At 42.6% G+C, this 14,922-nt stretch overlaps 2 protein-coding genes across 2 annotated transcripts; both read left to right on the top strand.

Moving 5' to 3' along the window:
* Positions 1-4,671: 4,671 nt before the first annotated feature.
* LOC123156564 (type 2 DNA topoisomerase 6 subunit B-like) lies at positions 4,672-10,617 on the top strand. Its single transcript, XM_044574723.1, has 12 exons — positions 4,672-4,937; positions 5,026-5,137; positions 5,229-5,312; positions 5,769-5,795; positions 6,065-6,176; positions 6,257-6,338; positions 6,598-6,618; positions 7,533-7,726; positions 8,673-8,814; positions 8,959-9,152; positions 9,271-9,391; positions 10,108-10,617. The coding sequence occupies exons 1-12, from the start codon at positions 4,887-4,889 to the stop codon at positions 10,408-10,410; spliced, it is 1,443 nt and encodes a 480-aa protein (XP_044430658.1). The 5' UTR covers positions 4,672-4,886; the 3' UTR covers positions 10,411-10,617.
* Positions 10,618-10,769: 152 nt separating this feature from the next.
* Positions 10,770-13,174, top strand: LOC123156565 (protein RER1A). Its single transcript, XM_044574724.1, has 3 exons — positions 10,770-11,245; positions 12,276-12,456; positions 12,895-13,174. The coding sequence occupies exons 1-3, from the start codon at positions 10,893-10,895 to the stop codon at positions 12,940-12,942; spliced, it is 582 nt and encodes a 193-aa protein (XP_044430659.1). The 5' UTR covers positions 10,770-10,892; the 3' UTR covers positions 12,943-13,174.
* Positions 13,175-14,922: the final 1,748 nt, after the last annotated feature.

Here is a 14,922-nt window from a genome sequence, read left to right as displayed (position 1 = left end):
TTTTGCGGGGTCTGCTAGAGATGCTCTGAGGCAGCATCTCCAACATGTCCCCAAAACAGACATAGTGTTTTTTTTCACATATGTTTTCGAACAGCGATGAATCTGTCTTTCAAATCTGTAAACTTGATTCGAACATAATTCATACAGAGACGACGGGATTCATACAAACAGACATAAATTTGATACTAGCACAAATTTTCGTGTGTTGCAACGAAAGAAGAATTTAACATATCTAGTTAATGTCCATCAATACGGCATGACGACATATGAATGGTGCCATGCAGCGGTGACACGTATACCAAACTTTAAAAGAAATGCATATATCGATTAAAAAAATCACAATTAGTGGGCTTAAAATGCCAATTAATATTGTAGTGGCTCACATTATCTTTAAACATCAATTTGGCAACCTATTTACATGCATCAAGATATTTCTTAGTTAGGATTTATTGGAACGTCATGAAAATGGCAAAGTACTTTTCTTTTGCATGGTAATACATGTCTCCTTTTATATCATAATAAAGAACATAGTACAAGCACGTAAACACCGACCTGGCAAAAGTGAAAAAAAATGACATAACGCTAGCCTTTACATAAAAGAACACCAATCAAGAAAGAAAATTACAATCAAGACTGAAGAATATGACCCGTGTTTCTCTGGCTGGTTTCCTAGCAAATCTTTTAATGGTTGTATTATTTTTTTCTCATTTACTTAACAGATTCTCTCTCTGACTCTCTCCCAACTCAAAATTCTTCTAAACCTTTTAAGGTTTAGATTTCTGTCACTCCATCAACCCATCATAAGCAAATTTATCACATCTTACAACACCCTACAACATGAGTCTCACACATGTGTGCAAATGGTGGGCACCATAGGACAACACCATAATGACATATAACTCAAATCAACCATCGCATATCGCAATTAATCTATAGGACAAAAAGAAACTACTCGGAAATAATATCATGAAACAAATCATTGGATAATAATAGCATAAAAAATCATGTTCAAGTAGGGATTACAACGAGTTACGAGAGAGTGGATCATTTAATAGAGAAGGAGGGATATGTTGATGAAGCCGCTAAAATTGATGAAGAAATAGCGGCGATGATGGTTCCCCCAGCGGCACTCTGGGGTCACCGAAAGAGAGGTGGAGAGAGGCCCCTGTCCTTCTTCTCCTTCCTTGGCCTTTGTCCTAAATGGGGAGAAGTTCCCCCTCTGGTCCTTGGCCTCCCTGGCTCCTGGAGAGTGAGAGCCCCTCTAAGATTGGATATAATCTCTATATGTTTCTCTCTGTTTCAATACATTTTTGAGCTCGGTCACCGTTTATTTTATAGACGGGGATCCATAACTTCATTTGGGCTGATTTTGTTACACGGTTTTTATTATTTTAGGATCTTTTCTTGCTGAAAAAGTAGAGCATGAACCGACTTAAGGAGCACCCAGACGGGTCCACCATGCGTCCGGAAGGGGTCTGTGTGGGCTGGTCGTCTGGAGCCTGTGGGACTCCCCTTTGGTCCATCTTCTAGCTGTGGAAGCTCTTTTTGGTTCATAAAAAAATCACAAAAAGTTCAGCGCAATCCGACTATGTGAATTTTTGACCTATATTTCAAGCACTAGAAAATAGAACTGCCCTTTGATACTGGATTAATAGGCCGGTCCAAATAAAAATGAAATAAATTATTGCCAAAAGTATGTATAAATGATGTAAATGTAGCATGAAACAAATAAAAAATACAAATGCGTTGGAGACGTTTCACTCCACCTTCCCAGCGACATAACATCCATCGCTACCATAAAAAAACACCATCTCACCCCATCTCTGCAAAACCTGCAACTTGCCCCTATCTCCTGGTTGTGGCACACGAGGCAATAGTAAAGAGAGGCCATATGTTGGTGTGGCTGAAGGGATTCGGGTGTGGGATAGCTTGAAGGTGGAGTTATGGCGCTGCGGCGACATGCCGCCGGCGGTAGCAGTGGAAGCCGAGAAGAAGAAAAGGAGATAAGGAGATGAGTCGATAGGGATTTTCTGTGGCTGGCTTTGCTTTGGTCTTGAGAAGATAAGGTCAGGGAGATAACGATGGGAGGGCGGAAAGCGATGACGTGTGATACTAAATGGAAAGCGAGTTGCTCGTGCAAAATGAGCGGCCAAAATCTTAGCCGTCGTTACCTTTTAAAATTTACTAGGCAATTGCTCGTGCGTTGCAACGGGATATAAACATTTTAAAGCCCCTATAAGGACTTCCTTCTGTCAGGTTGACTTGCAATGTTGTCATGACAACTTCTCCGTTGCAAATCTTCCTAACCTTATAAGAGATATAACTCTTAAATGCAAAACAACATGCTACACCAAATAGTGTCAATTGATCATGTAATCATACCTATTTGATTCAGAATTAAAAATCTAAAGCATTCAATTACAAATCAAAGTGTTTGTGTTGACTATAAAATGCAGATATAACCATGCACATTTTAAACCTATAATGGAGAGCAACAAGGACAATCATTTCTCTCTTTTTTCTAGTGATTGGTACAAACTTGTTGAAAGCACAAGCGTGGAAGTGAAAGAAGAAGTGAGAAATAGCCGAAGCTAACTTGAGTAAAGCTCAGGGTACGAAAGATTTGGTTGAAGTGAAGCTCGCTCTCAGATGAGCTAGGATACGAATCAAGGCTGTCAACTGGATTCCCCCACCCAATTAAAGACAATCGAGTGGTTTATAGTTGATACAAAGAAACACGGAAGAGGGATAGAAAAAGTTATTAATAGCAAAGCGAAGCAAGTCCAATGCTATCTAGTAATTTTTGTACCTACTTACCTACTACTGGATTTGAACCAGTGATTCCCGCCGTATCAAAGCAGTTAAGTAGGCAAATTATCACCACAAAGTAAGACCCATTACTTCGACCGACCACACATTAAATCCCTTTTCTAAGCAATGTCGCTCTGTTATTGGTCTGTTATCCCTTTTCTAAGCAATCCCTTTTGTAAGTAATAAAGTACAAATCTAATAATGAAATGTTTTCTGGTCATATATAGGGTTTCAGGATACAAAACCGTCTTTTACTTTTAAATTCAAATTTTGGGGTCCGGTCTTCGAGATGTTGTTGTGCTCCTCGTTGTACTGGGCACCGCCCTCCAAATTGGTAATGTGAACTATTATCTTCAAGATCCATATAGTAGTACTTATCACCATCGAGACCATGGTTGTTATTTTCACAAGCATACTTGAAGAATTTGTAACACACTTAAAAGAACGACCGATTTAAATGGTGTCATATGTGACCAGAAAAAAGTGGTGAGATGCTACAGATTTTCTTTATGACAATTTGGTTCTTCCTTAACAAGTATTACTCTCACCTGTGCCGCTGTCAAGGCATACATATATATGGTGCCGCTGTCAAGCCCAAAAAGAAAGTAACAATCACGCTTGTTATCTTACAGATGATGAAATTTAGACATGCCATCACATGTGCCTTCCGGCTGCTAGCCACAATGTTTCTGCAATGCTATTTTTAAGTAACTTTGGCAACGCAATTAATCGAACATGTCTAAAAAGTGATTCAGAAACTGAAGTTACACGAATACAGATGGATATAACAACATCTACCCGGAAGCAGACCTGAAACGTTTATGGAATTCTGAATACTAAGCACCATGCAATGATACTCGTATTATCATGGACAAAGTTCCTTACCCAGTAAGCCTTTTTTTACGTTGTTTGAGAAAGGGGAATTCTAGAGAGGAGTTGAGGAAGACAACCAAATTCGGACGCTGTTGTAGATGATGAAGGGACCGGCCACAGGGCTGCCTTCCCCATGTCCGTATGGTCCCTCGGGCGACCTGAATCGGCCGGAGAGATCGACGGCACGGCGGCGCAGTTGATGGAGTCGAAGGGACATCCCAGTGTTCAGGTGGCCGAGGGCGTTGGGTTGCCATCGGGGCGCACCCTCTGGCTGAGGATCGACGTAGGGTGGTGGGAGCAGCGGACATGGCATCCTCCATGGTGGCATGAGCTTAATTTGGCAGCGTAGGCTTGAGTGGCACTGATTTGCAGGAAACAAATAAAAATCATTAATTAAGCCTGATTTGAAGGAAAATCTGTTGAAAAGAAGGAAAAAATTGAGATGGAAGGGGTGGACGACGTACTACAACGGAAGGGAAAAGGTTCGACGAACAGGTGGGAAGAAAATTGACGTAAGAGGGAAGAGGGAACCTTACGTATCTTTTAGGTAGTAGAGACTATTTAAAACATACGGATATGATAAGTACATGATCATCAGGTACGTATATATGGAAAAACGAACATTTTTATGGCATTTTAGTTGATGCAAGGATGATGATATTTTTCATAGCATGGCAATTTTCTGGCAAAAAAATATACTAAGATGGATTTTGCCATGCTTGCTCATTAAATTTGCCATTCTCAAGAAATATTTATTGCTACAAAAAATGTTTGTTTTGCTATGATCATCTATCTGACGTTCGACCTTTGGTAGTTATCGGCATTCTAAAATATGTTACTTTCTCTGTTTCATAATTTTTATCGTGGTTTTAGTTGTTTTCATGATAATCAGATGTAACCTGCTAGATAGAAGGTTTGTGGCACTAGTGATCCCATTTTCTATGTAGGCCCTTATACCTTGCCCCATATTACTATCGCGAACCACCATCTCAGTCCCATACACTCGGGAAAAAAGAGGCGGGGCGAACGTCGACGGCGGCGGAGCTCCGGCGAGCGGCGGCCGGCATTGCCCTTGCGATCCACGCGCTCACGGGGATAATTCCATAGCCCACGCCCTTCCACTCTCCAGCAGCAGCGCGGCACCAGAATTCACAAACCCCTGGTCTACCCCAGAGCAGGCGGCGTCTCCCTCCCCCGCCTCCATGCCGTCCCCGTCCTCCTCCTCCTCCCCCCACCGGAAGCTCCTCCACTCCGTAATCCCCTCTCCCAACTCAAAGTCCACGCCGATTCCGCCCTACCCCATCTACTCCCCTCATAGCTCGTGTCGCGTCTCCGTTTCAGTTGATTTGCTGGGCGGTGCAGCGGTGCCGGATGTCGGAGTCGCCGTGCCGGCTCGCGGTCTCCCTCAAGGGACCCTCGGACCCCGCCGCGTCCTCGGCCCTGCGCGTCTCCGGTAACCTAGCAGCCCGAGGAACCGTTCCTTCCTCCTTTCCTTCCGCTTACATTTGGTTCGGTCCCCAATTGTGTGAACTGAAATGATGCAGTTTCGGACACTGGAGTCGGGAGCAAGCTGGAGGAGTTCCTGGAGCTGGATGCCCTGGCGCGTGAGACCCCGCTGGAGAAATGGGGTATGTGATCACCTGCTCGTGCACAAGAATTTTGTCTCATGATGCTAATCTAATCAACTTGCTTGAAAAGTTCGGTTCTAATGTATTGGAAATGTCCCTAGTTAGTAACACTGTCAGTAAGTTCTCTCCTGGGTTCCATCTTCAGTTATAGCCGGTTAGAGCATGCGTGAGAGATGTGTAGATGATCAGGTGCTCATGCGGTCATGCCATCAACATTTGTTTGTTAGACGCCACCTTTTCCTATAAAAATTATCACTACCTTTGAAATGAATTGACAGATGAGTCTAGAAATGAGCAGTGGCATCCACACTTCCAACTTTCAAAACAGTTTTCAGGTGTACCAACTGCAATGTGACATGTGATTTCTTTCAGATATTCATTTGGTTTAGTCTTGGCAATATTTCTTGTTCTTAGGTTCAGCTTTCTCTGTCTGACACAGCTTCTCTTTATCTGCAGATGGTACCCTCTTAATCACAACTACTGGTACGCTATCTGTTTCCTTGATGCATTACACTTCTTCGCTGTTCCTTTTCACTTATACACAGTTTCCTGCTGTATGTTAGAATCTCAGTTCTTTTGTGTACATTGGTGGTCAGTTGTTTTGTAAATACTGGTCGCACACGTTCTAAAATGGCATCCAAAAGGGAATGGAAGGGGCACAAATATGTTTTGCAGAGAAGGTTTTATTTGGTTAGTGATATTGTGATATCAGGAAAGCCGCTGATGGGTTCTTGCCTTTCTCCATTTTGTAGGAATCAATGACAAAGCTATTTATCATTACCGATTTAATCTTCATGAGAACGCATCTTCAAGTACAAGATGCAGCAAGATGTCTACCACATACAAGAATAATGCAAAATTCAGGCAGGCCATCTCTTGTCAGTTTGATATCATCCATCATATACTGGGGTCAGTTGAATCATATATGCCTTTTGTCAAAGCAGTGGAACTGAAGTATGCCTTTGCGTTTCAAATGGCGCTGATATTGATGACTTCGTATTATGGCTGGTTGGTTTTGCACGCAAGGTATGCCTTGCTTAATGTTTATGTTTCTCTCTTTTTTTACCACATTTATGGTCAACGTTAGCCAATAGTTTAGCCTTGTGATATATAATCCCTGTCAATATAAGAATCCCGATCATGAATTTCTAATAAATACTTCCTGAAGAAAGTAACTCAAACATGGCATAATTGTTAACGTGTGTGGTATTGTGATTAACATTTATTTCTTTGATGGTGGCTCATATATTACCCGACTTACCCATTTTCACATTCACCTATGCAGATACACGTGCTAAGAGCAGCTGTAAGTATTCTGTACTGCTATATTTTCACAATATATATTAATACATTTCATATGATTTCCTTGCCACTGTTAGTATCCATCTTCTCATCAATCACATCCCAATTTTTTCCCTTCCGCATTCCGTTTAATATTAGGTCATTGCATCCACAACTCAAAGTGCCCAGTGCCTACATATCACAATAACTGTACGGATACATGTATATAGTAGCAGTAATAATGCTGTTTATTATCCCGCAGAAAAAAAATGCTGTTTATTATGGGTGTGTTAAATTTTAGTCTTTCTTGTTCGAAGGACCATCTTACTCAAATTGCATTCTAGCTTATGAGTCATGCGTGGTCTTTTATTTGTTAAAAATGTCATGTTCTATATGGTACAATGAGAAACACCAAAAGTACATAACCCTAGCCTTATGAGGTTCCTGTAGATATAGAAAGTTCTCAACAGGCTTCAGGTGAAAAAGTATGGATACATTTGCCAAAATTCACATACGTTTGATCTTGGTAATGACAAGACATAATCAATGAAAATCGGATTGACCACATACAAATTTGCATTGTGTATATGTCCATGCTTTTTGCATATGTGGAACCTGCTAGCATATGAAGATCTACTGATTTCTGCACTGAAACTGATATCCCTGCTGATTAAATAGAGATATACTTATACCATTATTCCAGCAATGATTCCATTTTTTTCCAAGTATGTGTTCTTGTTTAACTGAAGAATAAGTTTATAGTAGATAAGCATATGTGATGTCTTTAGCCTGACCTCTTGAGTGGTTGTGGCATACTTTCAGTTTTTATTGTTGAACATCCAGTTGGCATGAAATTGTAGCATCTCTCTGTTCTTGCCTCTTCCTTCTTAGCCTGACCTCTTGAGTGCTTGTTTGGTTATCTTATGTGTACTTACTCAGAACTTAGCAATTGAGCTCGCCATTGAGCAAACAATAAGTGCTGGATCAAGAAATGTTTGTCTGCCAAATGAATCTGATGATACCCATCTTTCTATTGCCACATCAAGTATTGAGCGGCTAGTTTCTGGTCTTGAAGATTATGCACTCTCACATGGGAACACATGTGACAAGTGTGATGCATGTTGTATGAATAGGTAAAACTTTCACTATTCAATTTGATATGGCTGCTAGACATATTTTCACAGAGGATGCCAACATTGTTTTGCTCAAATTGCCCATACATGATCCACGATTGGCGTTCTCAAATCACCCTACTATTACCTAAACGCGTCTAGAGTAGAATTGCGCTATTTTTTGTTCATTTCCTCCTAAAAGAGCATACCTCTGTTATATTCTGTTTGTAATTATTTTAGGACTCCTTCCTTCTTTTTTCAGTTTCATAGTTAATATGTATATATGTGATATCTTGGCTTTCAGTAGCACTTATTTATCACTGGAACGCATCTTTATTTTTTTCCCTTGCACTTATATCTAGAAGGAATGATATGCTTGGAGATCTTTCATTTGCCTTCTTTTTGCATTTCGTATTTGATCTGCCTTGTTAAGCAGATCACTCAGTTTCTTCATTGTGAATTTGTGCTCATGTACATTTTTTTTCAGTGTCAGATAGAAATAGGAAAAACAATTGAGAATAGTACTGAAAATTGTCTTACAGTAACTGATTCTTAGATGTATGTGTCAAACATATTTACAGTTGAATGAATACATATTTGTACACTGGAAGTCTTCAAAACGTTGCGTTTGAACTCTATTTACTGATCTAGGCCTTGTCGCTTTCAGTTGTGTATGAGAGAAAACCATTTATGTTGACCCACAACATCCGGCACTGTACTGGATTATTACATTCGTTGCCCACACCCAAGCATGGTCACTTTCAGGCTTCTGTTATGCATGCGCTTGGCTCCTAATTCCTAACCTTGCTGTTACCTAGTCTGTAGTCATTATATTCAACCCTTGGCATACTAATGGATAGCACATGCATATTATATAATTCTGGTATGATGAATTCTTCGTATTGCTGTTCTACATATTAGACATAATCTCCAAGTTTATTCTTCCGCTTTCTGATGCTCATGTCAGAGATCGTCTGAAGGTTGGAACTGGATCTGCCAAGAACTCAGACAGAAGAAGAGATAAAGGGCTACTTGTTGAAATTGCCATAATGGTTGCGCACACTGCATCTGATTTGAGTTGTTGGATGGTTAATTGCTCATCTAGTCAGGTTTACATCAACCATTGAGCTAGAGAATCTGACTTTGTAGTTACATACTTTCATTTTACTACTCATACGCATCTCATGTTTATGGTGATATCGTGATTCAACTGAGCTCATTGCTTCTGATGGACGGTGAATGGCCTATTGCAGGTTTTGCATTTTCAAGACTTTGTACCCTGCCCCATTTCACAGTCATCCTTCAATGTGCTCATGAGTATGGATTGGCAAAGCTTCGGTTTCAAGTTAAAAGGAGGTTTCATGGATGACGAAGGAAATGCTGTGCTTGAGTGGGATAACCTGACATTTGCTCGTGTTGATATTGCCATTCACACTTACCATGGAATATATCCAGCTCCTGTTTTGTGCATACTTTCATTTTCTATTGGTCGTTTGGGCGTGGATGTTCAACATGGGTTTTCCCCAATTGTTTTTATCTAGTTATCCTTGACTTGCTTTAGCTACAGTACAAGAATGGCAGAGATCTGAACCAGATAAATATGTTGTGAGGAAGGCACTTAAGCTTGCATTGCATAACCTGAAAGCAGATCATGCAGGAGAGTTTATCAGTTGTCATGGAAAGAAGGTATGTGTTACATGTTTTCTGCTAACTAACATAATTGTGAAGACTTTCATTTCTCATGTACCTTCAGTCTGTTATAATTTTTCAACTGAAGAAATATTATTGTTAGTTGGAAGAGAGCATTGTCTAAGGTGCAAATTGTCTAAACATGCTATACTGTCATCAGATATCTAAGGTGCAAATTGTCTTAAACCTGTGCAAATAACAATGCAAACCAACCTCGTAGTCTTTCAGAGGAGCAAACTGATCTTATGGTTACAGTTTTTAACAGAAACAAAAAAAAAACCTTAGTAAGCATTATATATTCAAATATTACATGGTCTGGAAAATATGCAGCACCATAAGCTCTGCTTCTCCAACATGCTTCATTGCAATTGTTCAGCTCCACTGCTACAGCACCACATAACCTCAGCGGTGCAATTTTCCACGCAAAAGAATAGTATTAAGCGGGCCTTGTAGGTAGAACGGTATTGTTCCTAACTTTATTGTGAATTGACTTCCCTTTCCATGAAAATAAGCGTAAACACCAGTCTGGTTCATGTTGATAATGAGCTCTGTAAAATAGAACCACGTTCGACAACTTCCAAGCATGTCCTTGGCTACTCTTGCTTAGTAGGTATTCTTCCAAGTACTGTTCACTAACCACTACCGTTTGCTGCACCTTGCTGCCTGAACTGACAACAAGCATTGCGGTAACACGCTGTTCATGCCATTTCCAGATTCTTGAATACGTCCCCGACCTCGCTCAGTCGATCGCTGGCCTGATCTCGTCGTCCAATGACCGAGAGTTCCGAGATGAATGCGCCGCGCTCCTCGGGCTGGGCTCCGGTCAAGACATCTCGGAAGGGGCGGTCAGGTCCTGCATCGGCGACAAGATGGCCCGCATCATAGAGATGGGCGACGGCAAGGAGAAGGCCGAGGACAGCGCGCCGCCGTACCTGTTCGAGTGCGAGAAGCTGGATGAAGACAGCCCGCTGCTCGACGAAGAGGATGGAGACGAGGACATGATTTTTGATTTCTAGCATCGTAGTCAAGTAGGAGTATGATACGACAGTCTTTGCTAGATAAGTTTATATAGGCCCGGCTGACAAGTGTTTTTGCTTCCTTCTCCCGTATGCAAAATGTATAAACATCACATATATGTATGCCGTAGATGTTACCATATTTTGTATGAATTTGGTTAAATTCAAACAGATTTGACCTAGATCCAAGCTGAAATTTGGTTCAAATTTCCCATTGTTTTAGATGGAACACGGGAATCTTCCCAGAAATTCCACGGAGATTCCCCCGTGGGAGGGCAGCAGGTGGACGGATGCGTGTGAGTGTGCCCGAGCCGAACCCGCGTTTCGCTTTACACCATGTGAAGGCTCCGCTCGCGCACCGCTTGACCGGTCCTCCTCGCACACCCACGCACGGAACCTAGCCATCAGCCCACCTCCCCACCCCACCGACCGGCTCGCTCCCATCCCCCAGAAATCCCCAACCCGAGCGGCGAGCGACGACCATGGAGCCCGTCGGCGGCGGCGGGGGCGCGTCCTCGGCGGCGGAGCGGTACCGCGCGGAGGCGGCGCGGGCGTTCCAGCACTACCTGGACCGGGCGGCGCCGCACACGGCGGGGCGGTGGGCGGGCACGCTGCTGGCCGCCGCCGTCTACGCGCTGCGGGTCTACTACGTCCAGGGCTTCTACGTCGTCTCCTACGGCCTCGGCATCTACCTCCTCAACCTCCTCATCGGCTTCCTCTCCCCCATGGTCGACCCGGAGCTGGAGGCGCTCGACCAGGCCGGCCCCGCGCTCCCCACCCGCGGCAACGACGAGTTCAAGCCCTTCATCCGCCGCCTCCCCGAGTTCAAGTTCTGGTATATCCATCTCTTCTCGTCTCCAGTCCCCTTTGATTTGATTGCGTGAAATTGATGCTAAATTCGAGATCAGATGCAATACCCTTCTCGAGACCCAGATTTGATCGAACAGCTCGCTTTTTTTTTTCCGGCAGTTTCGCAAGATTCGCCTGCCAGCAAGTGGGCTCACCAACAACCCATTTGTAAATGGGTGGATAGCTGGAACATTTATACAGCCTTGCTAATTCATGTGCCTTGCCAGCTCCTACGTTAGATGTGATACACCCATTTTGTTGACCTGCTTGAGGGTTTTCCTTTCATAGTCGGAGCCACTTGCTGACAAAGTTTTCTAGTGCAATTGCTTAGGATTGCATAGTCTGGGATTCTCTAGGTGAACTCTTGCATTTGTGTGCAATTGGAGTTTTGTAGTGCTCCGACTTTAAGAGGTTGCGTATTCTGGAAAGGATATGCTGCATTTTTCTAGGCCATTCCATCTTGCTAACTGCTCTTACTTCCCTATGAAGAGCTGTTAGCTTTCCATTTTGTAGAAGAACTCCTTGTTAAGCCATTTGGTGTTCTGTCGGTGGTAGTCTCGGTGTTGTATGCATGGTTCAGAAGTTCAGATGGGATTCTACAATCAATATCTTTCCAGTTTGCAAGTAGTATATGTTAACTGCCTCTGCCGCATTGCTTTTCAAGTCATTGTGGTGTTCTTTTAGTGGTATTTAGTCTGCTGTTATATGGTAACATTTTTCTATGGAACAACTATTGTGTAGTGAATTGTACTCCCTCCGTCCTAAAATTCTTGTCTTAGATTTGTCTAAATACAGATGTATCAAGTCACGTTTTAGTATTAGATACATCCATATCTAAACAAATTTAAGACAAGAATTTTGGGACGGAGGGAGTAGATCAGATGGCATGGAGTAGGCACTAGTTTGAAAAGATTTTGTTTTCCGGTGCCTATGGGTTCTTGGCCTTTGTTTGTCTGTAATGTTGTGCGCAGTGCAAATGTAGAAAACCCACACTAACCTACTGCTGCTATTCTCAGGTATGCCATCACAAAAGCCTTCTGTGTTGCTTTTGTCATGACATTCTTCTCCGTATTTGATGTTCCTGTCTTCTGGCCAATACTACTCTGCTATTGGATTGTGCTCTTTGTCCTGACAATGAAGCGCCAGATTTTACATATGGTCAAATACAAGTATGTCCCATTCAGCATGGGGAAGCAGGTGAGAATTTGCTGCTGGTTGGAAGTTACTTAGTTTTTTCAGCTGCTTTAAACTTAAGTAGATCGTGCTTTCTGCAAGATCTCTGCAAAATCAGTGCAAAATTCTTTCCATGCCCCATTAGTCATTACAGGTTTAATGCCGATTGATCGTTGATGCACAGTTGCATGTCACTTGTACTACTTGGTGCCATGAGCCCGTGAGGCAATCAGAATTGAACCCTGTGAATGCTTCCTGATTGAACTTTCCTACTTTGGTCTGGAGTAAACTATATCTGTTTAGGAGCTCAGGAGCTAGCATGTCATTATTGGTCCACGTCCACCATGGATTAGCAAGCTTTTTAACATCATACCAGAATATTCTCCCTAGGATCTGCACTTCAAAAGTTAGCGAATTTACGATATTTTGGCTTACATTCTTCGCTTGCAATTTCCAATGCAGAAGTATGGAGGAAAGAAAGGCCCCTCAACCAGCGGATCCAAAGATTGAGGCGCGGATGCCAAATCCCTGTGTCGCTCTTCTGTGAGCCAAAGATTGAGGTTTTATTAGTACAACCTACTGACAGTGAATGTACAAACTAGTAACTCTTTCATTGGTTGGTGATACCTTGTTCTGCGTAGTAGATCAGTAGTAGCTTCCGTACGCTGGTCATTTGTCACGTGTTCTGTTGTAGTACTGTGAGAGTGTGCAATGCAAATCAAAACCATTGGGACTCGTGCAACTCTTTGTTGCTACCACCTACTCCATTTCCTGGAGGATCTCTGCAATTTGCTTCTGCAACACTTGATCTCAGTGACTTTTCTTATATGTTCATCTTTTGCTGTTCAAATATATGTGAAGTTCAGATTTGGTCCATGAACTCCAATACTAGGCAACATTTTTTTTCTCTCTTGAGGCCCAATACTAGACAACACCATTGATTGTCAAAAAACCAGACAGTTTTGGTCGCGCTGCTGGTGCAAAGTGATTTCATGGATGAAATTTGCCACGGCTCCTTTGATTCAAAGGCATTTAACAGAATTTGTGGAGGATTTGGATCCTTGGAGTTTTCCCTATGTTGGTCGTTATTTGATTTGCTGGATTGAAATCCAATCAACTTTTTACTTGGGATTCTTTTGCACTCTTATCGTGGAGGAAAATTTCCATCTACTCAAACCACTTGTGGAATTTCCTTTGCTTTTCTCGTGCTATCAAACGTTCATCTGAATTCATGTACTCCCTCCATCCCATAATGTAAGACGGTTTTTGACTCTAGTGTAGTGTCAAAAAACGTCTTATATTATGGGACGGAGGGAATAGTTTTGTAATTTCATAGGATAGGATTCAAGATGATATGGCACTCGAATCCTACTTTTTTCCCTATTCATGTGTTTTTGAGAATTCTGCAGAGCCCCTACTCTTGTTTGCTTCCTCACCTGTCACTTGACAATCCAAACTGGCATATCCAAGCTGATTTGTCCTACTAGATCGTGTGCAATGCATATATCAAAACCGATGTGCCTTGTGCAACAATTGTTACCACTTCTCCATTTCAGAGGTTTGCTGGTGCAACGATCTGGCACTCCTCCAGCATTTTCATAGCGTTTCTCTGCTACTATTCACATTTGTTACGCTTGGCTTATACAATCTGTAATGACTTCTCGCTGGAAAAAAACGCAGTATGTGTTGTAGTATATCTGAAAATTGTAGAGCAACCACTCTATATAGCTTATTGGCTCTCGTAACAAACAATAACATAAGATCATGAATAAAAGGAAACCGATGGAGCTACCGATTGGTTAGTAAACCAGAAGAAAATCCAGTTCCTTGTTTCTCATAGTGTTTTTTCCCTGGGACATGGGCGAAGAAGTAACCCTAGCTGCAACCCGTTCATCTGCCCTGCTCGTCGGTGAGCAAAGCCCGGTGCAACGTCGACGGGGGCGAGAAGGTCTGGATCGGGGGCCTTGGAGGGTTGTTGTGGAACGGCAAATGAGATGGGTGCTATCGTCAGCCTTTGTCAGGCGGTGCACGACATCGGCATTGGTGAAGCAGGCATCAGCCGGAGGAATCCAGCGTGGAGGTCTTAATCGATGGCCCAACCTAGTCGGATCATCATAGAAGAGGGCTTCGGTGCATAGTTCTCATCGTGGCGAGTTCAACATCAGACCTGGAGCTATCGTACAACGGCATGGGTGTTTTGTTTCAGGTCTTCTTTAGAGAATCTTTGTTTTTGGTTTAGGGCAGTGAAGTGACGGCGTTGCCCTAGGGTAGGAATAATATTCTCTACACCCTATACCCCGTTTCATTGGTGTGTTTTTTCGCTGGTGGATGGCGTGTGGATTCTATCTTTGACGTGTCTTTCGGGATCCGGACGGTTTAGGTACCCGGTGGACCTATCTGGATTTGGCTGGCTTTCATGATACTCGGAGTTTGTACAAGCCTTTATTGACATCCTTTTCTTCGGGGTGTCGATTTGCTTTGCAGATCGCA

The sequence above is a fragment of the Triticum aestivum genome, chromosome 7B (assembly GCF_018294505.1).
Source record: "Triticum aestivum cultivar Chinese Spring chromosome 7B, IWGSC CS RefSeq v2.1, whole genome shotgun sequence".
NCBI lineage: Eukaryota > Viridiplantae > Streptophyta > Magnoliopsida > Poales > Poaceae > Triticum > Triticum aestivum.
This window is presented reverse-complemented; position numbering and strand designations above follow the sequence as displayed.

Coding starts and splice junctions, on each gene's coding strand:
- LOC123156564 (XM_044574723.1), top strand. CDS start 4,887: ATGCCGTCCCCGTCCTCCTCCTCCTCCCCCCACCGGAAGCTCCTCCAC. Junction 8,815..8,958: donor TTAATTGCTCATCTAGTCAG/GTTTACATCAAC, acceptor GGCCTATTGCAG/GTTTTGCATTTTCAAGACTT. Junction 9,392..10,107: donor TCAGTTGTCATGGAAAGAAG/GTATGTGTTACA, acceptor TGCCATTTCCAG/ATTCTTGAATACGTCCCCGA.
- LOC123156565 (XM_044574724.1), top strand. CDS start 10,893: ATGGAGCCCGTCGGCGGCGGCGGGGGCGCGTCCTCGGCGGCGGAGCGG. Junction 11,246..12,275: donor CTCCCCGAGTTCAAGTTCTG/GTATATCCATCT, acceptor TGCTATTCTCAG/GTATGCCATCACAAAAGCCT. Junction 12,457..12,894: donor CATTCAGCATGGGGAAGCAG/GTGAGAATTTGC, acceptor TTTCCAATGCAG/AAGTATGGAGGAAAGAAAGG.